The sequence below is a fragment of the Protopterus annectens genome, chromosome 12.part0 (assembly GCF_019279795.1).
Source record: "Protopterus annectens isolate FY-2018-M chromosome 12.part0, PAN1.0, whole genome shotgun sequence".
Lineage (NCBI taxonomy): Eukaryota > Metazoa > Chordata > Ceratodontiformes > Protopteridae > Protopterus > Protopterus annectens.
The window spans coordinates 974816639-974839810 of record NC_056746.1 but is presented as its reverse complement, the minus strand read 5'-3'; the positions used below and the strand labels follow the sequence as shown (position 1 = coordinate 974839810).

General features: G+C 42.4%; 1 protein-coding gene across 1 annotated transcript in view; it reads right to left on the bottom strand.

The window, feature by feature from the left end:
- Nucleotides 1–23172, bottom strand: part of LOC122816237 (embryonic polyadenylate-binding protein-like) — a 457099-nt gene that overhangs the window by 283201 nt on the left and 150726 nt on the right. Inside the window, exon 4 of the mRNA XM_044088980.1 lies at nt 21094–21209. Within this exon, the coding sequence (XP_043944915.1) occupies nt 21094–21209 (116 nt within the window). The remainder of the gene's footprint in view (nt 1–21093; nt 21210–23172) is intronic.

Here is a 23172-nt window from a genome sequence, read left to right as displayed (position 1 = left end):
GTAGAATTTAGTAGAATCTAAAACAGAAGCCGATGCTAAAAAAAAGGGAATAAATAGTACAGCATATTTATGCAATATTTTATAAGAATCAGAGGAGCTTAGAAAGGACTAGGAAGAGACTGGATAAGTAATTTACAAATACCTAATGGCGAGATATATGCATGTGTCCCAAATATGCAAAAAAAAAGTCTAGAGCACTTAGGATCTTTGTTCGGAAGTGTTTACATAGATATATTTATACCCCAAGTAAACTCCAAAGAACTTTTTCATAGACAGACAGCAAATGTTGGGAGGTATGACAGGGAAGAAAGAGGCAACTGGGAACATTTTCTGGAAGTGCAATGAGTTAGCAGACTTTAAAGATTCTCTGTAGACTACTCGGTTAGAGATACTGGGTGAGCAAATTGGTGTAACTAATAAAATAGTTTTTTGAGCTATGATACACAATCGGAATTGCCTAGACATATTGAGGCCTTGCCGAGTCTAATTATGGTGACTGCCAAAAAAGGAATTACTAGAAAATGGAAATGAAAGTCTACATTGTATTAAAGTAGTGAATATAGTAAGAGATAAAACTGGAATATAGTAAGAGATAAAACTGGAATTGAGATAATTTAGAAAAGGGTAAGAGCATATTACATAGAAAAAATGGGAATTGTGAGAATACATGTAGAGGAGGAACAAGATTTAAAAGGCAGGATTTGAATGAGCTATGAAATATCTGGCTGACTGGATAGATAAACGATGTGTAATGTCTGCAACTAAAATTGTCGATATGGTTTGTTTTCATTAATATAAATGTGATTGCCCATGTCATACATAATTTAATACAAATGTTTCTAAACAAAGCTCTTGTGGGGCCCTGTGAGAAACTAATTATCTAAGTATGAAGAGACATGAAATACCTGCAATGAAACCAGGCCATAGCTACTGCCATGCACTTGTTTAACACCCAGGGGTCTGTGGTGAAACCAAATGGCAGGGCCTTAACTGGTAATGATTGCCCCCACCCCCCAGCCAGAAGCACAGAAACCCCCTGGAGCACCTCTCTATCTGGATAAGATGGTAGGCATCCTTGAGGTCCTTCCTCAGAAGAGGAAAGATGGTCTACATTGTAACCATCTGGAACTTATCTTTGATTGCTTAAATCCAAAATTGGCCCGAGGTCCTTGCTGTTTTTTGGTACTAAAAAGAACCTAGAATAGACCATGAATTCTTGCTGGTCTGATGCGACCTTCTGGATGACTATTTACAAGGAGCTTCTGAATCTACATGTACATACAGTTTCTTATGGGGTGGAATGTCTGAGATATTCTTTTGATGAAAATTTTGGACCTCTAAAAAAGGAAAATAACCTCTAGATACAACCCAACACCAATGCATCCGAAATGATGGCCTCTCCCAAGCTTTTGGGTGAAGAGCCAAATGAAAACAGGACAGTTGAGCAACCCTTCAGGGCTGCTGAAAGGGCCCACCACAGAAAGCCCTATGGAAACCCTGATTCTGCAGATCACTCCTGCCCCACAGGCAGCACCTATTATGATTACCCTCATCCTCAAAAGTAGCCCTCTAAAGGAGCATTTTGAGAAGACTACTGCAATTTTCTGAAGAGGCACTCCACCCCCCTTTCTGATTCCTTGAAAAGGTCCATTGTGGGGTAGTAAAATGCACTCCAATGGCAGACAGCGACTTCCAGTCTTGCTCACTCCTCAAAGTATCCTTAACCTTCACTCAAAAAAGGAAGAGCCATCAAAAAGGGCATTGATAAAGGATACCTTTAAGCAATTCACAAAGTTAAATAAATACAGCCAGGTGTGGCACAGCATGGCAATACTAAAGCCAGCTACTGGAGATGCTCCACTGGCTGTCTTTGCAATAAGCCTCAAGGTAACAGTGATGGAAACCAGGGCGGATAACTGACTCTTCAGTGTCTGAGTTTCTGGAGACTGCTGCATTTTGAGATTTCTTGACACTTCAGACACCAGTTCACATGGACGTCTGACAAAGTGTGACAGATATAATTAAGAGCTCTCAGCACAAAAGTGGCTGAGTCATAGGAGTGCTTCTAAATCCTGAAACTCCCTGTTCAGGAGGCACACCAAACAGCTCTCCTCATATATCGCCTTGGTGGCAGCTGCCACCACAATAGCACCGCCTACAGGACCCTTACTCCAATGTGGCCAGTCTGGGGGGAGTGGGATTACATAGCGTCTAGGGAATAGGCTTCACTGTCTCAGGTTCCTTCCACTCTCTCTAGGGCACTAGGTCTATAAGAGTACCTGGAGGGTGAAACTGCCCAAGGAGTGGATGGGCCTACACTGAGTCTCCAAAAACACTGACTCCTCTGGAGAGGGGGTTTGGGTGGTCCAGTTTACACATGGGTTAATTAGCTCTAAGACAGACATAATATCTGAACCTTAGAGGAACCCTCTCCTTCCTGGAGGTCAGTATCCTCAGTGAAAAACTCCTCTGGGGTGCGTCTCCTCTTCTACTGTTTCCCAAAACTCCCTACTCAGCCAAGTTGGGGAGGAAGGAGAGTCAGAATCCCAGCCATTGGGACAGGATGGAAGCCTACCAGCTCAGGGTGTCCAGGAGCAGACTGGTGACTGGTCACAGTCACAGATGAGAAACAAGGATACTGGCTGGGGAAACCCAACCCTTCTGAGAGGAGAAATCCTGTCTACAACAAAGGCTGAAGTGGAAGCTGGGATAGTAGACTGACCTGGAAACCCCAGCTTCAACGTCATGGTTCCAAGGTCCTGATGGCCCCAAAACAAGTCAAAGCGGCCAAGGAATGACAGAGCTGAAAATGGCCAAGCCATCAGATCCAACCTGGAAGGTGGGAAGGCAGCCAGGCCCACAGACCTCTGATCTGAAGGGGCAGAGGGGAGGAAGCCAAAAGGATAGAGCCAAAGGTCCTGGCACCAGCCCTGGAGGGATAAGGCCTAACTGTATGTGTAAAACAAAACCTCATAAGCAGCTCCAACTCAGAAGTTTTAATACTGCCCTCAGCCCTCAATGACTGGATGGACATGCCACAGCTGGGGGCTTGAATGGTCAGTTTAGAGGAATATGACCCCATCTGCCAGATCAGAGACAGAGACTCAAATATGGTGGAGAAGGCATGGACTCCTGTGACTGTTCAGTTAGACAGGAAGTTGAAAATGGGGAATGTAACCTATCAAAAGGGGCACCTTTGATCAGAAAGGGACTTGGGAGCAAGCTGGAGCTTTACTGGTTGTTGGCACCAATGGAAATTGGCACCCAGGGGTTGGAGCCAATATTGGTGCCAGGGCAGCCAGGGATCTTTGGATACAGCAAGCCTGGGGAGGAAATACCAAGGACAGAAGAGGATCTCTTTCTCCTTTAGAAGATCTGGAGTCCCACAGGGGGTGCTTCTCAGACTGGCATTTGGAACGGAGGGAGAAGCAGCAGAAGGAGCAGAACCAGACAGGAGAGTCCTTTGAGGACCAAACTGGGCCTACTTTTATTGATCGCTATAGTCCTAAACCCCTCACAGATACAGCACACACAGCCCAGGTGTGAGATTCATGGGTAATATATGCACTTCAAATGTGTGTCCTGTGAAGGCAACCTGTACCCGCAGGCCACAGACATGTTAAACCAGTTATCTACACTAAATACATGACACAGAAAACCCAACCTATTATACAAAAAATCCTAACAAAGAAAATAAACTGAGACTAAGCCTAAGGGAAAAATAACCAAGTTTGCTAAAAGGCAAGTAGTAGTAATGGACAGAAAACATGCAGCACTGACAGCAAACCTAACCAACAATTTAAGGACACAGATAAAACTAAAACAGAATGCTAGGGGGAGGGATAGTAAAAATTTCACCAAGAAGCACTATGCGGAGGCACCTATAAAGGAAACACTGACTAGAGCAAAGCTCAAGCTGCTAACCAGAATAGCAGCAAACCAGATCAGAGGATTAGGGTGAGGAGCAGGGAGCTGTGGGTAAGGGAGGCAGAGCCAAGTGAGTTCAAAGACTATGGAACTGGCTGGTGCTGGATCCAAAAACCTGCAGGTTGAAGCCAGATGGAGCAGACATCAGATCTAGTCTTTTAGTCAGCTTGACTCAAGCTACCCGACAGTTTGGGTGAGTGGAAGGCGTTCTGAAGCTTTTGAATCTGGTCTGCTGTCCTAACCTTGGCAGGATGCAACACCATATAATAGACTACTGCAGCAGTGATCAATATGACTAACATCTTGTACTGAATGTCAAATTACAGATCTGGAACTGCACTAGTAGCTAGGCATAGACATGGTTCTCAACCACTTTGCATTTGGCAGAGCACTCAGATTTCAGACACTAAAAAAAGCATCTGATCAAGAGTTCCACTTTGACCACAGAGGGCTGTAGTTTTGGTCCTTTCATGGGTTCAATCTCACAGTTAATGAGACTTAAGCAAGGATGACTGGCTACGACAACATCTAGTGCTATCAGACTTGTGTCATTATCTATGGGACCAATGTAAGGCACTGCTAGATGATTTGCACCCACTGTGTGAAGTACTGTAGGGTCGTCATCTTCTTTCGGCTGCTCCAGTTAGGGGTCGCCACAGTGGATCATCTGTTTCCATTTCTTCCTGTCCTCTGCATCTTGCTCTGTTACACCAACCACCTGCATGTCCTCTCTCTCCACATCCATAAACCTCATCTTAGGCCATCCTCTTTTCCTATTACCTGGCAGCTTCATCCTTTTAACACCTTTTTCCCAAAATACTCTGCATCCCTCCTCAGCACATGTCCAAACCAACGTAATTCTTGCTTCTCTGGCTTTGTCTCCAAACCTTAAAACCTGGACTGACCCTCTAATATACTTATTCCTAATCCTGTCCACCCTTGTCACAGCCAGTGCAAATCTTAACATCTTTAACTCTGTCACATCCAGCTCTGACTCCTGCCTTTTTGTCAATGCCACCGTCTCCAACCCATATAACATAGCTGGTCTCACTACCCTATTGTAGACCTTTCGTTTCACTCTTACTGGTACTAGTCTGTCACAAATCACTCCTGACACTTCTCCATCCACTACATCCTGCCTGTACTCTCCTTCACCTCTCTTCCACACTCACCATTACTCTGAACTGTTTATCCCAAGTATTTAGACTCATCCACCTTCACCAACTCTACTCCTTACATCCTCACCATTAATCTATCCTCCCTCTCATTCACACACATATATTCTGTATTAGTCCTGCTGACCTTCATTCCTCTTCTCCTTAGAGCTATCTCCACCTCTCCAGGGACTCCTCCACTTATTCCCTACTATCACTACAGATCACAATGTCATCTGCAAACATCATAGTCCACGGGGACTCCTGTTTGATCTCATCTGTCAACCTGTCCATCACCATTGCAAATAAGAAAGGGCTCAGAGCTGATCCTTGATGTAATCCCACCTCCACCTTAAACACATCCATCACTCCCACCGCAAACCTCACCGCTGACACACTACCCTCGTACATATCCTGTACCACTCTTACATACTTCTCTGACACTCCCGACTTCCTCATACAATACCACAACTCCTCTCTAGGCACACTGTCATATGCTTTCCACAAAGACACAATGCAACTCCTTCTGACCTTTTCTGTGCTTCTCCATCAACACACTCAGAGCAAACATCGCATCTGTAGTGCTCTTTCCTGGCATGAAACCATACTGCTGATCACTAATCATCACCTCCCTTCTTAACCTAGCGTCCACTACTCTTTCCCATAACTTCATGCTGTGACTGATCTATTTAATCCCTCTGTAGTTACTACAGCTCTGCATATCACCCTTAGTCTTAAAAATTGGTACCAAAACACTTTCTCCATTCCTCAGGCATCCTCTCACTTTCCAAGATTTAATTAAACAATCTAGTTGAAAACTCCACTGCCATTTCACCTAAACACCTCCATACTTCCACAGGTATGTCATCTGGACCAGCAGCCTTTCCATTCTTCATCCTCTTCATAGCTATCCTTACTTCCTCCTTGCTAATCCACTGCACTTCATGATTCACTATCCGCACATCATCCAATCTTCTCTCCCTCATTCTCTTCATTCATCAACCCCTCAAAGTACTCTTTCCATCTGCTCAACACACCCTCCTCGCTTGTGAGTTTTATCCTTTATCACCCTTACCTGATGCACATCTTTACTAGCCCAGTCCCTCTGTCTAGCCAATCTGCACAGGTCCTTTTCTCCCTCCTTAGTGTAGGGTGGTTAGATCTAATTATGGAGTTATGCAATAATTTAAATAATCGGAGTGATTTTTTTTCTGTAATTATAGAGGAAGATGGTGCCAATACGGATAGAGAAAATAAGAAAAAAACAGTATTCACCATTTCCAGACTCAGCACTGACAAATGTGAGACAGAAAGCTTTTACTTCTACAGAAGTAGTCCATATCTTATCTCAACTGTTCTGATTCTACAGGGAATCTCTGATTTTGTCTCTTATTTGTCAGCTCTTTCAAACTTTCAATTTTCTGGCAAGTCTCAGGAGGACTGAGTCAGTCAATGCCAGGCAGTTTCATACTTCTCCATAAAATGCATGCTGATGTAAAACCTATTAACATTTTAGAGACATTAAGTGTAAACTGTCACTGCATTCTTTTTTGATTTTGTCACGGAGTAAACTTGAAGGCTGTGCTTTGTCTCTGTGCATTAGTCGTTGGTTGGCTAGCATGTAGTTGCTAGTATAGGTTCATAGGTAGTTACTAGGCTATCTGCCCAAAGGCATTTATAAGCCTAGCCAGAATGTGTTGGCTTTTGCCGCCCCCTTAGATTAGTTCCCTGTGCCTCTGTCCAGCACAGCCACTGAAGTGATCCCTGGGGTAAACTGTTTCCCATCCACTCGTCAAGGTTTCTCTTGAAGAGTGCTAGCGAGGAGCTCTGCCTAATGTAGATTGGAATCTTGTTCCAAAGCATGGGAAAGCCACTGAGACAGGAATCTATCCCTCAAGCACATCCTATTTATTGCTGTGGTGAGGTTTAGATCCCTAGAGGGTGTGGCTCGAGGGGATAAGGTTTTCTTTAGGTGGAGCATGTCCATCAGTTCTGGGTTGGACATGGCCTTGTATGTCAGAGACCACCTCTGAGCAGGCGGTATGCAACAGAGTACAGCTGGAGTTTTTTCAGTCGAGCTGCATAGGTCATCTGCTTAAGGCCAGTGATCCTCTTGGTGAGGTACTTCTCTGGTTTTTCCAGCTGTTGCAGGTGTCTTGTAAGGTACATCCCAAATGGGGCATTGTACTCTATGATGGGTCTGATGAGCAGAGGGGCACAATGACCTCTTCACTTTGGCAATGTGATTATTAAAGGAGAGATTACCATCTACTTGGGTCCCCAGATTCCTTATTACATTTTCCGTATTTAGGGGACTACCACCTATGTGGTAGTTTGTGGGCACTGTTATTTCCAAAGGGAATAACTATGCACTTTTTGGCATTTAGCTTGAGGCCATGATTTTGACACCAGGTATCAGTCTCAGTGAGACCCTTTTAGGAGGATGTCTGTGCCAGCTGGTGAGTCAATTATAGCCCCTAGTTTGCAGTAATCTGAGAACTTGGTCAGCCACAGTCCTCCTGTGCTTGTCTGTACCTCTGAGAAGTATATGCCGAACAGGAGGGGTCCTAGGACTGAGCCCTGGGGAACACCATTTGTAACCGGTTTAGAGTCAGACCTAGCTCCCGCAACACTCACCATGTGGGTTCTGTCCATGAGCCAATTGGCAACCCATCCTCTGACATGGGGGTTTATGTTCAGGCTGGTGAGCTTGTCTATAATATCAGAATGGGGAATGGTGTAGAAGGCCTTTTGCAAGGTCTAGGTAGGCTGTACCACCTTTCCCTCATCTATAGCCTTGGTAACTGTGTCAAAGTTGTCCACCAGATTTAGGAGGCATGATCTGCCCTTACAGCCAAACTGGGTAGGGTCCAGTGTTTGGAGGTTCCCAATGTCTCTGGTAATGAGTTCCATGATGATGCACTCCATAGTCTTGCAGACCAAGCTAGTCAGGCTTATAGGGCGATAGTTCCCAGGGTCTGTTGTGGCTCCACCTTTGTGGAGCGGAATAACCGTTGCTGTGCACCACTCTATGGGTACGTAGCCTGTGGAGAGGCTGAGTTTGAACAGTGTGTTTAGGTGAGGGGTTAGTCTATGAGCTCATGTAGGATGCAGCCTTGGACACCGTCCAGTCCCACTGATGCTGTGCTTTTGGCTTTAGAGAGGGCTATTTTAACCTGAGTGTCTGTGATTTCAGGAGCTCTACATTCTTCTGGTATGGTTATGGGCCCTTTTGGGGGTGAGAGGGGGAGAAGTTTGCACTGAAACTGCCAGGATGTTGACTATCGGTTGGTTCAGTGTATTTTGTGCCATTCTGCACCAACTCCGAGCAGATCTGAGCATTGCCACTTAGATTTCTGACATAGCTAAAGAATGCCTTGTGGTTATCTTTGGAGCCCTTGGCAAGTTTTCTTTCAAAGCTCGCCTTGGACGATTTTATGAGGGATCGTAGTTTCTTGCTGATACTGATCAGGGAGGTCTTCCCTTCTTGGGATTTTACTCTTCTCTATACTAGTTCCTCCTTCTATTGTATAGCTTGTTTATGGCAGGGGTCCACCAGACTGGTTTCCTTTTCTTGGAGGAGGGAGTCTTGGTTTTGCTTGGGATAGCATGATCCATGCATTGATCCATGCATTCTTGTAGGTGCCCGTAGAATGCATCAGTAAAGGATTTTGCAGCGTGGACAGCATTATCCTTTAGCATGGGGGCTTTGAAACTTTCCACCTCTATCTTAAGTAGCGTTAAGTTTGCTTTTGAAAAGTTTTTCATGGTGGTTTCCTTGTCCGGGGGTGGGGGCAGAATGTGGATATCCAAAGTGATTTGTTTATGGTCAGATCTAACCAGCGAGGGGTTGGACCTCCGGAGTGGAACACGGGTCGCCCATGTTGGTGATGACCAGGCCCAATATGTTGTCACCTCTGGTGGGAGTGTTGGCACAAAATACACTGAACCAACAGATAGTCAGGGCATTTGAGTTTATAAATTCTAGGAAATGTTGGGCAAGGGAGTTGGTACTTGAGTAGTTCTCCCAGTTAATGTTTGGGTAGTTGAAATCACCCAATATTAGGGTGCTTGGTAGCACCTTTATGTTACCCATTGTTTCCAGAAATGCAGAATGGAGGTCCTGGGACATGGTGGGTGATCTGCAGCAAGCTGCAATTTAAATTGCAGTTTTGCCCGTTGTTAGTTGCACATGGATAATCTCTGAAGCATCGCGCTGTGCCCCTAACCTGGAGGTGTGGGTACCCTTGATGAATATGGATATTCCCCCCACCTTTTGTATTTCGGTCCGGGTTCTGTGGCTGAAATTTATGGTACGAGTTGTAGCCTGGTAGTGCTGGGTTGCTCTCTGGAGCCTTAAACCAGGTTTCTGTTATAGCCTGGTAGCGCTGGGGTGCTCTCTGGAGGCTTAAACCAGGTTTCTGTTACTGCACATATATCAATTTACTCCATACTGAAGAGTGCCTTGAGTGCGTGCATTTTGAGGTTTAGACTTCTGGCATTGAGTAGTATTCCCCACAGATTTTTGTTGACTGTGGTGGTGGTGCTGCGGTAGCGTTGTCGTGTCACAGTAAGACGTTGTCCTGTTCGAATGGGTGTACCTTTGTTGAAGGTTGTGAGTCAGGCCTGGCAAGTCTGTACGTAAAAATCTACTGCCAATCATTAGCAGACCGGAGTTCCGCTGTGGCGACCCCTAAACGGGAAAAGCCGAAAGATACAACCCGCAGATTTTTGTTACTTGTGCTATTTATGGCAGTAGGTTTGTCTTTTGAGCCTTGCCTAAAAAAGGCACTATGGGGGTGGCAAGAGCCTTGGCCAGTATTCAAAAGCCTAAGGGTGACAGGTGCAAGCCATCTCTAGCGAAGCAGCCTGGCTTGTCGAGCATGTCATCCCAGGCAGACAGACAGACACTGGATCCCCTTTGAATGACACCAGAAACTTAGCCAATTGTTTAAATTGATGATTTTTTCTTTATACCGTGGCATCATTCTTGGTGAGGGCAGGATGCTACTCAGGTTCATACCATCCTGGGCTACATGATCAGAGAGCTCTTCCATGTCTCCATGTAATCCAGGGAGGTATGGTTCAGGTCATTCACACTAACATGGACAATGAAAGTCGTATTTGTACTTGTTCTGGAGTGACCCGAGTGCTTGTGTTATGTGGTGAATCCTGGCACCAGACAGGCAGCTAACAGTAACCTTCTCCTTATTCAGCCTAGTGAGTGGGACGTCAGTGTGCCTGACTATAGAGGCACCTATTACTAGTATGTCGGGCATGTTATTTTGCCTTGAGGGCTGTGATTACGTGGCATACTGGTTTTGTGAAGTACAAGTTTCATGGTTTGTCTTGGGGGTGGAGGTTGCTTGGATGTCTGCTTTGGAGGGCTCTGTTGCATTTGCAGATTTTTATTTAGAGCCTCCGAGTATGTTTTCGTGTATTTACGTGTTTTTTTTGCCGGTGCTGGTTTAATGGGTCTATATGAGACTGGTGGTGTGATGCCAGTATTTCCCTTCTCCTCTTGACTGTCTGATCCAGTCTTGGGTTGAGAGCGCTTAGCCTCCAGTTTGGCTGTATGTCTGCCAGAGAAATGTTAAGCCCTGTTTTTTTATTACAGCTGTATTCTTTTTATGAGAAATTGCAGCCAATGCCATTCTTTGTTGAAATACTGAAGGTCACCCTTTGAAAAAGCTATGCATCCTTACTTTTTTGGGCTTTAACTGGTTATAGTGGTGCAGCTGGAAGCATTGCTGCCTCATAGCAAGAGGTTCTCTGGATAGAATCTCAGCTAGGAAGCCTTCTCTATGAAGTCTGCATGTCCAACCCCAGTTAGCGTGGGTTCTACCCGGATGCTCCAGTATCCACCCAAAATTCCAAAGACGAAGACACACAACTGGCTGCAGCTGTGAGAATGTATATAGTAAGAACAACATCCGCAACAAGGCTATCCACCTGGAAGTATGAACATTAGCTCTAGATTCACACTGTTCATGTGACACCCCAACCCCATGTGCAAAAAATGGGAAAAAGAATTCCACCAGACTGAGTAGACATGATCTGCCTTAACGAAACCACAATGGGTTGGGTCCAGTGTCTGGAGGTTCTCTCTCTCTCTATTGATCTCCAAGATAATTCTTTCCATGGCTTTACATACAAGACTAGTGAGACTTATGGGTCTGTAGTTTTCAGTGCCTGTTGATGGCCCACCTTTGTGCAGAGGGATGACTGTTGACTCTCCATTCACAAAGCCTGTTTGGATGCTATAGCAATTCCAGAGGCCCTGATAGGTCATGTTTCATGCTATTTAGAAGACATCCTGGGATATCGTCTAGGCCCACTGATGCAGTGTTCTTGGTCTTGGAGATTAAGGACCTGTTCCTTAGTGACAGTACGAGGAGTTATATTTCATGGTATTTCCTGATGGAAGGTTGAGGGGGAGAGGGAGGTAAAGCTGGAGCTGAATTTATCAGCCAGGATGTTTGCTATATGTTCTGGCTCAGTATCGGTAGCTCAATTTACAATGAGCTCTGCACACAATTGTGTATTGCCTTTGAGGTTGCGGACATAGCTAAAGAATGATTTGTGGTTATCCTTGGCCTGGGAGGCCAAACTTACCTCAATTTTGGCTTTTGCAGACCATTTGTCCTCAGAGTTTTGTTTAAGTTGATGAGACTGCTTTTATCCTGCTGGGTGCTGCAACTCCTAATTTTTGATATGATTTTCCTCCTCCTGTTACACAGCCTACTGATTTTGTGATTTCACCAGGGTGGCTTGTTTTTTGAGTAAGTTCTGTACTTCTTCCTGGTGGGTACAGCTGCCTCTATACAACTATTAACATGCTTGTACAGGGTTTCTGTAAACAGTTCTGCATAGACAGTAGTTTTCTCAGGGTTTATGGGGGCTTGAAAGTTTGCCAAGCTCTCACTTAATAGCAGGAGGTTAGCCTTAGAATAGTTCCTGAATATTTCAGGTTTAGCTGGGGGGTCCAGGTTTTATTTCAACTTCAAAGGAGACCATTTTGGTGTTCTGACCTTACTATGGAAAGCATTACTGTAGGGGGGTGTGCAGCAGTCTCCCATATTAGTGAGGACCAGATCCAGTACGGTGCACACCTGGTTGGTGTACTGACTATCTGGTCCAAGGAGTTCGTGTTTACAAAATCCAGGAATCTCTGTGCATGTACATTTAGTATCATATAGGATTCCCAGTTAATAGTGGGGTAATTAAAGTCACCCATGAATATGGTATTGGGTTGGATGGTTAGCATTGCTAATATGTAAATACACAGTATGGGTTTCCTGGGTCATACAGCAGTACCTGCAGCTTGCAAGGAAGGCTGTACTGGATTTTGCCTGTGTGATTTGAACATGAAGCAGGTCAAGTGCATTGCCCTCTTTAAACAGCCTTGAAGTATATATTTTAAACAGCCTTGAAGTATATTTTTGATGTAAATAGACACACCTCCACCTTTAGTCCCAGCCTGTGAAGTAGATGGCCTAAATGTGTGGAAGGCATTATAACCTTGCACTGTTGGTGTGCTCTCCGTGACTTTAAACCATGTCTCAGTGACAGAACAGACATCAGCATTCTCTAGGGTAGACAGTCTAGGGAGTAGAGTTAGTTTACAAACCTAGCATTGAGCAGTAACACCATTAGATTTTCTTGGTTTTGATTTGCTAAGTCAGAAGTACTTTCAGTTTGGCATTTCCTAAAAAAGACGCTATGGGGGAAAACAATGTTTTAGCTAATATTCAAAAGCCTAGAGGGGAGAGGTGCAGGCCATCCCCTGGCAAAGCAGTATGGTGTGTTGACCATCCCCTTCCATGCTGACAAATACTTCACCCCTTCGAATGATACCAGGAACTAAGCCAATTATTAAAGCAATCATCTTTTGTTCATATTGTGGCATCCTTGGAGAAGGTAAAATGCTGCTCAATACTAGGCTCGTACCCTCCTGAGACGCACATTCCAGACGCACATTCTGAGAGCTTCATGATGTCGCTCTTCGTATAGTCTAGGGAGGTAAATCAAGCCATTTACTCCCAACATGGACTGAGTCTCATATTGGTAATAACCAGAGTTCATGTGTAATGTGGCAGATCCTAGCCCCTGATAAGCAACTCACCATAACTTTCTCCTTACTCAGCCTGGTGAGAGGGACATCTATGCCTCACAAATGGAGTCTCCAATGACTAGAATGCTGGATTGTGTGGTGGCTTGCCTTATGAGCTTAGGAGGTAGAGGCTCCATGAGATGTAGCTGTGTGCGTTGAGAGTGTTGTTTTGAAAGAGTGCATTTGGGGCTGTGAAGGGTATTTGTTACGTGTACTTTATTTAGGGGTTTCTGGCTTAGGAAAGTTACATGCAAGCACCTCAGCATATGTGGGTTGATACATCTGCTTTGAATTGTGCGTGATGGGTGCAGCGTGTGTACTGACAACTTTATTGACATTAGGAGTACTTATGCAAAAGCTTTGCCTCCAGAGACATTGTGTAAATACATCTCTCACATACCATATCAGTTTGAGAATAACTGGCTGTCAGTAAACATGAGGCAATTTCTACATTGCCTCAGGATGCCCATATCCACCAAGCCAGTAACTAAGACAGTAGGAAAGTTTTCATATCCATGGCAACAGACCTTTTTTATTGATTAGACAGCTGGAGTGAATATCAGTCACTGTTAGGAGTATCCGATTTGCAACTATGTGGACAGTGCTGGTCACTGCAAACTAGTTGTCCTGTGTGCAACTAGGTATTAGAGAAATTTCAAATGTGATTTTATAGGAAAAATGTCACAAGGCGTCAAGAGTCTGTACACAGCACTGCCAAACACTTTCAAGCAGTACTTGCAGAAAAAAAATTAGCTAGTCAAAAATGATGAAAAGAGGGGAGTCGCATAAATGACTACTGCCTGGCTACTACTAATGCTGGTCTCACCACATTTTCACTCTGTTGGGGTGCAATGCTCCATTGCTTCTTCTCTCACCAGAAGCAAAATGTTAGCACCAGTCCCAAGAGCAGCAGGCCACATTCTGATTGGTGATGCACAGTCTTGTTCCAGAGGATGCAAGGGTTTATAGGCTTGTAGTGTTTTTTTTTCTGGTAGATGCCTTGAATAGCAACCAGACCAGTGAGAAAAGTTAAGCACAGACTATTTCCAACCAGAAACAGGAATCAATGCACTCTGCTCCTTCTCTCACCAGGACCAGAATATAAGCATAGGCTTTCTGGTGTTCAGCAGTCTCCAGGAAATAATGTCCCTGTACTCCTCTCACCAGGAGAAAACAGAAGCACTAATGCCTAGATGACTACTGAAAGGCAGAATGTGGGTTCTCCAGTAACTGGAGGTCTTGCAATAGATGTTTTAAGGGTAAGATGAAAAAAAAAAAACAGTTGATCCCAAACACTGCAGTGTGCACTAAGCAGTTAGATATGAAAGTGGGTAGCTTAAGTTTTAGCTGTCTAGAGAGCCACTATTTTTAAAAGAGCAAGATAGATTGAAAGGGGGTGGGCACTTTTGTTTTCTAGAATTACGGAAAACAGTGGGATGCCCAATAAATTTAAATAGTTGACTGGAAGTGATTTCACAAAATACTTTTGTACTTACTCACTCCAGCCAGTGAAAGGAGACAGGGAAGGAGATATACGGTCAAATTAACATAACGGATAGGCAACTAGAAAAACAGTGGTGTTTAAGAACACAACAGTAACAGTGTGGGAAAAATTTCTGTGACCTACAAAAAAGACAGCTGTGATCTCTTTTTCAAGTTTTAATATGCAATTAAAATCAGAATACAAGCAAAACAGTGTAAAGAAAACAAATCACAGCATGCAAAACAGAAAAAGGCAATAGAGTAATAAAAAGTACAAGAAATTAAAAGCAAACTACCAGCTTGCACTGCTGAATCATCATGCAACTTTTCAGAGAGCAGCTGATATATGGAAAAGATTACCAATTTACACTATTTTATTTTACCTTTAATTTTCACTGTTAGTTGTGAGAAAGTGATAGGTTTTAGACAGGCAAACTCTAGCCATCCCAAGGGGCCTAGTCACCTATAAATTCAGCCTGCAGACAGGACAATCCAGAGCTTATTTAAACAATCCCATTTTGCTTTGTGATTTATTGATCTTTGCTATGCGACCATGAGCAATAGTCAGCATAAGCTACTGTGCGCACACACACGATGTAAAGGAATTCCAACTTGAGTGATTTTCACAAATTGTATGGTCAGAGCAACACCTTTACTGCAGTTAATTTACTTTAGTTGTGTACAGTTTGAGAGAATTTTCTCTTAGAAGTTGGAGTTAAAGTTCTTTCAGATCTGTGGTAACCGATTTGGATTATTTTCTTCATATAAATGTTCTTTTTCATTTGCAGCTGATTATGGATTACTTAAATGATTTGCTAAAGCACAAATATCTTGTGCAGTATAATAAACTATATGTATATTTAAAGGTAATACCAGATACCACTGGTGATATTTGTTCATGCCAAAAGCTAGATGATTTGCTTACCATTATTAGTAAATCTACGCTTACTACAGATGATTGCACATGTGCAATTGGCACTGCTTAGAGAACAGTTATATATATTATTGGACTGGTGAGATACAATGATGCTAGGCAAATAACAAATATAACATTTAAGAAATGACGTGCATGGTCTGTAAAGATTACTGAACTCCTGGGCAGCAAGATAATGCCACTGACAGGACTGGCATATTCTGGATGCAAGTATTCAGCAATCTGACAATTCACAGTGTATAGAAGGGAAAAAAAAGAAAGGAAGCTAAATTACAACACACATTATAGGGAATAACATTTTTCTATGAGAAAACCTTTAAAAAGGCATCACTTTTCCAAAACAGAAGATAAACAAGAGGCAAGGGGCAGGTGAAAAGGAAGAAATCAAAACCGAACATGGGAAGACTGAGAATCATTACTGTAAGAAAGAGGATAAAGACAGAATGTGACAACACCTCTCAAACTGTGGAGGTACAAAGCCAGCTGGATGAGAATTGCATAATTGCAAATGTAACAATATAAACTGTGGGATTACTAAAATGAATGGTGATGAGGATTCCTTTCTAACACTTGATAGAGCAGATATTACCGAATTAGAAAGTTGAAGATTCTTCAGATCTTGTCAAAAAGATATTCTTGTAAATGGAGAAGCTACATTTATAGGAACGGACACTTATATTTGCAAAGATAATGAACATTAAATAGTGTTATGCTGCTAGGAACATAAACAGAGGATATAAAGCAGACCTTAGAATGCCTTAATGCAAATACAGACCTGATTTTATTCATGTCGGTACAAATGATCTCATCCCTCAAGGACTCTTAGTAGGGAGCTTACAAGCCCTCTGACATAGCATAGCTTGTACAAATGTTAGGATACACTTTTCACAAATCACTAAAAAAAGGAGAGTCATGTCACTGAAAGAAATTTTTTTTTGGGTAAATACCTACATGAAAAAAAATCTCTGGTTTGAAAAAAAAAAAAAATGGAAACGTGTAGAGTATCTGAGCCTAAATTTGGGATCAAATGTGCTCAGACAGTATGGCATGTACTGGTCAAGATCAGGAACGAATTTTTTCAGTATTTGACAAACATGGCAGAATTTTTGCCAGGTTGAAAATTTAACAGCTCACAGATAGCAAACATTTGATGGGTCTCTGATGGTTGTTAAAACTTTAATGCTCCTAGCATTATTGGAAAATTTGCTACATTCCTAGAAGACTGAGGTTACGGTTTTGTGAAACGGTTAAACTGCAACTGGAAACCAACTCTGTCAGGGTACAAATGTTTTTACTTAAACATTCTAACAAATCAGGTGCAGGTGTTATAAGGATTAAAGATGGTTGAGACCTGTGATTATTACACGTTCAGTGATGACACCAATACTGTAGATTGTGTAACTGTGACAAAGATGACCCTGGAACATATTAAAACTGTTCGAGTGTACAGACCAAAGTCAAGTGCTGATGACCTACAGAAATTCATACAGTTCTTGCATGAAACACAATAGGGAAGGACAGTGGTGGCTGTGGACCTAAATTTACCAGAAAAAAAGACTGGAATATTATTGATTCAGCAACATTACTAAGGAAATGATTCACCGTAAAAAAAAAAAAAAAACCTTTTCAGGGGAATGAAACATACTAGACGTCGTTTGTGTTCCTAAAGAAATTACTGTTACTTCATATCAATCTTTACCATCATTGATGTGCACTGATCTTGGTGTTATAATTAATTTGTTGCTAGACAATTCTGCCAAACAGAAATCTAAACCCATGCACAGAAGATTACAGATTATATGGAAGCAAAACAATCAGTATGCAAAAGTAAATGGAGTAAGGCATTCAATGGAAAAAACTGAATTTGGAAAGTTTTGAAAGAGAAATTGTTTGAATGTAAAAAATTAAAAAAAATTAAAAAAATGTTTTAACATTAGGACCTAGGCACACAAGAGCAGGAGGATTTCCATAAGACACTTGAGGTGAGAAAATGTACAAGAAATGGAAAGATGTCAAACTACAACCCTGACAACTGAAATAAACAAGATGGACAAAGTATAGTGTGAAACAAGAACATTTTGAAGAAAATTTATATAAAGATATTGAGTGTAACGGGAAACCATTTTATAGATATACAAGATATGGAAGGGAGTAAAGATATACAGACTGATAAACTGTAGATTCTAAAATTTATCAAACAGATGATAGATATACTTGCAAAGTCTTATACAAAACAGGTTGGCTCCTCAAATGGGGTGATAAGTTGTCCTAGTGACATCCAGATAATCTCAGATACAGAAATCAAATCAGATTTTGAAAAAAAAAAAAAAAACCACAAACTGGATCCAAACAGAGCACAAGGAGGAGATGGAATTAGTAATGACGACCCAAAAACACTTCAGCAAGAACTTATAATACCATATCCACTTAGTTTGTTTCTTTCGGCTTTTCCCGGTTAGGGGTCGCCACAGCGGAACTCCGGTCCGCTAATGATTGGTAGTGGATTATTATGTACCGGGTTACCAGTCCTGACGCAGAACCTTCAATGAAGGCACGCCCCATTCACGTATGCCTCCACACAGAAGACGCTCTAGCTGAGAATCTAACGGGACGTCTTGCTATGAGGCGACAACTCTACCGCAGCACCACCACCGCAGTCTACCATATCTACTTATTAGGCTGCATAAATAGGAGATTCCTCAAGACTGGAGACATGCACTTATTAAACCTGTCTAATGAAAAGAGGAGTAGGACAAACCCTGAGTCGTACAGACCTCTCAAGTCTACTTTCATGTTGTGGAAAAATAATGAAGGTAATAATGTACAAGTTATTGCCAGAATTAGAAAGGTTTGGACTTGAAACCACACATTAGCATACTTTTGTTGAAAATAGATCCATTACCACCTGTAAGTGTGCTATAAGATAGCAACAGCTATGAATGAAAATTTGTGCTCTGATGTAATGTATATAGATTTAACTTCAGCACTTGATGGGGTCATACACAAAACACTAATCAATACATTAGAACTACTCTTATCAAGAGTACTGATGTACTATTGATAAGATGAATAGCTGCATGACTTACAAATAGGACATGGCAAGTATATAGCAATTGGACTGATAAAATTTTTACAGCGTCCCACAGGGCTCTGACCTAAGCCCATACTTTAGACTGTATTTTTCAGATGCATCTTTTTCAACTGAGGTGTTCCAAGGTTTGTATCTAGATGATTTCAAATGGGTAAAAATTGCATGCATTACAGATGAGGCATGTCTGCAACAGAACTTCACTAAATTGACCATTTGGACACAGGAGAATATGCTAATAAATACATAAAAAACTAAGCATATGAGATTTGGGAGACAAATTGAAAGATTAATATTTAATACAGACACAGTGATTAAACCTACAGATTAATTTAAGGACTTGGATATATGGGAAGATCCAGGTTTAAGTTTTTCTAATCACATCAGCCAATTGTTTAATGATAGTAATAGAACTATAGGCTGTATAAAAAAATTTATAAAGTCCAGAAAATTAGAAATTATGAAGCCACTCTTATTTACAAAAGATCCAAACTTGAGTATGGAATAACAGTATGGAAACCTTATAAGAAATCAAGCATGAGTGAACTGGAAAGAATACAGTGGAAATATACCAAGGCATCCATGGATGTGAAAATTTAAGATATGAAAGACTAAAATATCTGAACTTGTACAGTCTTCTCGTATTAAGTGGAGACCTTATTCAGGTATATACAGCATTTAGCGAACTACCTCTGGAAATATTTGGGGTTATCAAAAAGTAGCAGAGAATCAGACAACCTATGTAGAAGATTCTATAGAAGTGATGTGTACTAACTGATTCTCAGAGTAACTGATGCAGGAACAGACTACCAAATTACATTAAAGCAACCACTAGTTTAGATATTTTTAAGTACCGCCTGGGCACTTAGTATAGGAACAGCTGTTTTCCTGTAGTGTCAAGCTAGAAGGGCATGAATGCCGATGCTTGAAATATATGTATGTATGCACCTGTGCAGTAGTGCAGGCATTTGTGGGCAGTCCGAACACAATTTATAATTGAGAAAGATGGGCAAGTAACAAAATGGCCTAATTGCTTGCATTCTATTGCATTTAGCAACATGGAGTATCTTCAGTCTCCATCATGTAAAAACTATGCACTCATGTCCGCACAGTTACCCTTTTATTGCATGAAAGTGAGAATGTCTGTTAAACATGTCACAGCAGTAAGGAATTACTTTTGGAACAGATCTACACCTGGATTTATTTAACATGAAAAAGTGCTAAACAGGACATTTCCCTAGAATGCAGATTCTATGCTTGCAGTCCCCAGGAGCACAAATGTAGTAACATATGATTTTGGACCCCGTCCTTAGTTGTAACAGTTCCATGCTATGATTCTGTAAACTCAGGGATGGAGATGTATTGGTCCAAACCCCAACTTCTTAGTTGGGTATAGGAGATATGTTAAACCCTAGGGCCTCACTGATTGCATACACTGCCTCTTGCAGCATTTCTGAATGCTGGTTTGGAAATAAATGAATTTACTTTCAGAACTGAAGCACTTGCTTCAGTGATTTATGGCATTTGCTGTAGCAAGCTGCTTGCTACTTTTTTCTCTGTCCTTCATCTAGATGACAGACTAAGGAGACTAGTCACAGGTCTAAAAATGAATGCATGTTTTTTCAATGTCAGCACATTTTAGGTCCAACATACCATCAAACCAGGCACCCACTGGAGACAGGACAGGCCAAGCACTACATTTAGTGTAGTGTCTGGGTTTAGGGGGTACAAAATCAGGAACAAATTAGAAAAAAAAAGTACTATATTTGGAGTTCATGCACAGGACAATGGTATACTAAGCCCTTATCAGGGATCAAAACTGGGGAAACTAAGCAAATCTCTATGTAATTTAGCAGGTAGATAGGCTAAGGGACAATATAAGCTTTAAAGTATAAGACAGGAATGCAGTGTTTGCCAACCCACAAGAACCACCAAGTACTACTTGCCCAGCAAAATCACCCATAAGGACTTGGAAGCACTTGTTCAGCAAAGACATTGAAAGAAAAGGAACAGAACCAGTCAACTTTTTTCCAATAGCATGGAAAGGAACATGTGCAATGTAGAATATTCTGAATTTGCCTAGATCATACCTGGAAAAAAAAAAGGTTTAGTTAGAACAAGAGATAACATAGCTTAAACACATATTGCCCGCAAAATACCATACAGTAAGTGTGCATGTCACTAAACAAAGGACAGTGTTATATTACTCTTAACTCCAGTTAGACCACTACTTAAATTTCATAAATATAAATCAATACCATTGCAAAAATCCTTAAATTTCAAGCATAAAAACAGTACCCCCATGCTACACATTACCATTTAGATAAATTTGCTGTTTAAATTCTACACAGTTCACAGTTTAGAAACCATAAGGACTACTATTGTACATGCTTACACTTTGCGGTCATTCAGAAGCATTCCATTCATGGTTTGTATCGCCCGTGTTGCTGCCTCCTGGGTCTCAAAGTGAACAAATCCATATCCTCTAGATCCATGTTCATCACAAACTACCTGGAGACACAAAGCATATTAGCAAGTCAAATTTCTTCAAAACGCTAAGGGGATGGGAAGGTTATATTTGCTGGAAGGTCCTAAGAGTTCCCACTCCTTGAAAAAGATTGGGTTCTCTCAGTCAGTACACTTCATCTACATCAATGTCCTAGAGCAAATGTAGCATCAAGAAAGTACAGTTGTGTACACTTACCATAAATGTAGATGTTAGAGTTTATTCACTGTTGCAGTCATCACCTGTGGGTTATCCCTGCTGTGGTAGCCCTCGGCCAGCCCGAATACCAGACTCAATGTTTTCTGCATCGGCTGCTGTCGCTTGGTGCCTGACATCAGGTCATCAGTGCTATAAAGGAAGACAGTCGATGCCATTACATCAGTTTTTCTTGCCCTAACCAGTCAGAGGCCCAAGTAAATATGGTAAAGTGGTCCTGGTGGCTAAAAGCCACCATTAGAAATGTAAGTCTCCCTAAAGAAAGGGGATGCAAGGGGGAAGGAGGGTGGGAAACCAGTACTGCAACAGAGAATACACTCTAACATCTACATTTATGGTAAGTGTACACAACTGTACTATGTTCTTTGTGTTTCACTGTTGCAGTCATCACCTATGGGAGGATTCCCAAAGCAGAGGAGAGGGGTGTTAGGATTAAGAGACCTAGGAATGGGTCAGCATGCCCTGAATGAACTGCAGAGGCAAAATGTGCCCTAGCCTTAGAAAATAGAGGTAGGTGATAATGCTTGGTAATGGTATAGCCAGAAGCCAGGTGCCATCTTCCAAGATATCCCTGGTGGGAACTGCTCTGAGAAATGCTGTGGAAGTGGAGGCTGCTCTAGTGGAATGAGTTTGAATAGACTTGGGGCGGGTTCCCATGCAATCTGTAGCAGAAATGGATACAGTGTGATATGCATTTGGAAATGGTTCATTTGGAAATGGGCTTCCCCTCTGCCCATGGGGCAAAGCTGACAAGTAGTTGGTCTGTTTTCCTGATGGGTTTAGTACGGTCCAGATAGTATCGAAGCCATCTGTGCACATCTAGTGAGTGCAGAATTCATTCCACCTTGTTTTGAGGGTTAGGCAAGAAGGTGGGTAGATTTATGGCTTGGTTGAGAGATGCATTAGATACCACCTTGGTCATAAAAGGAGGGATCAGTCCTCAGGGAGACCCGGTCTGCATGGAAGATTATGAAGGGCTCAATGGCCATCAGTGCCAGAAGTTCTGAAACCCTTCTGGCTGAGGTGATAGCTAGGAGAAAAGCAGTCTTCCTGGAGAGGAATCTTAGTTCTGCTGAAGCAGCAGGTTCGAAGGGTGGTAAAGTTAAGTTTTTCCAAAACATAACTCAGGGTCCCAGGCTGGACTGGGTGGCCTTCTGGGAGGTCGGATATTAGAAGCCCCTCTGAGGAACTGCTTAATCAAAGGATGGAAGCACAGGGGCTGTTCTTCATCAAAATGATCTGAAATGGTTGAGGCATGGATTTTAATAGAGAAGGAGAGGCCACTATTAAGTAGCTCCGCTAGGTAAGTCCAGGATAAGAGGGATGGAAGGTTGAGAGGTATTGCCCTCTCTAGACTGCTTCCAGGAGCAGAATCTTTTCCATTTTCCTGCATAAGATTTTCTGGTACTGGGCCTTCTGGCCTCTGATAATGTCTAGGACTGTTTGCTTAACAGGGGCCCCTTGTTTGCCTTTAGAGTATTAGCCATGCTGATAGTTTGGGAGTCTGCAAGTCTGGGTGCAGCATTTGCACCCCCCCCCCCGACCAGAGTTAAGAGGTCTGAGATAAGGGGAAGCTACCTGGGAGGCTGTAACATCAGGTTGTGCAGTAAGGGGTACCAATGTTGTCTGGAGCAATGAGGATGGCCTTTGGTCTCTCCTCCCTTATTCTGACCAGTACCTTTGGAATAAGAGGGAGAGGAGGGAATGCATACACAAATAGGGTGTTCCAGGGGAAGGTCAAGGTATCCACCT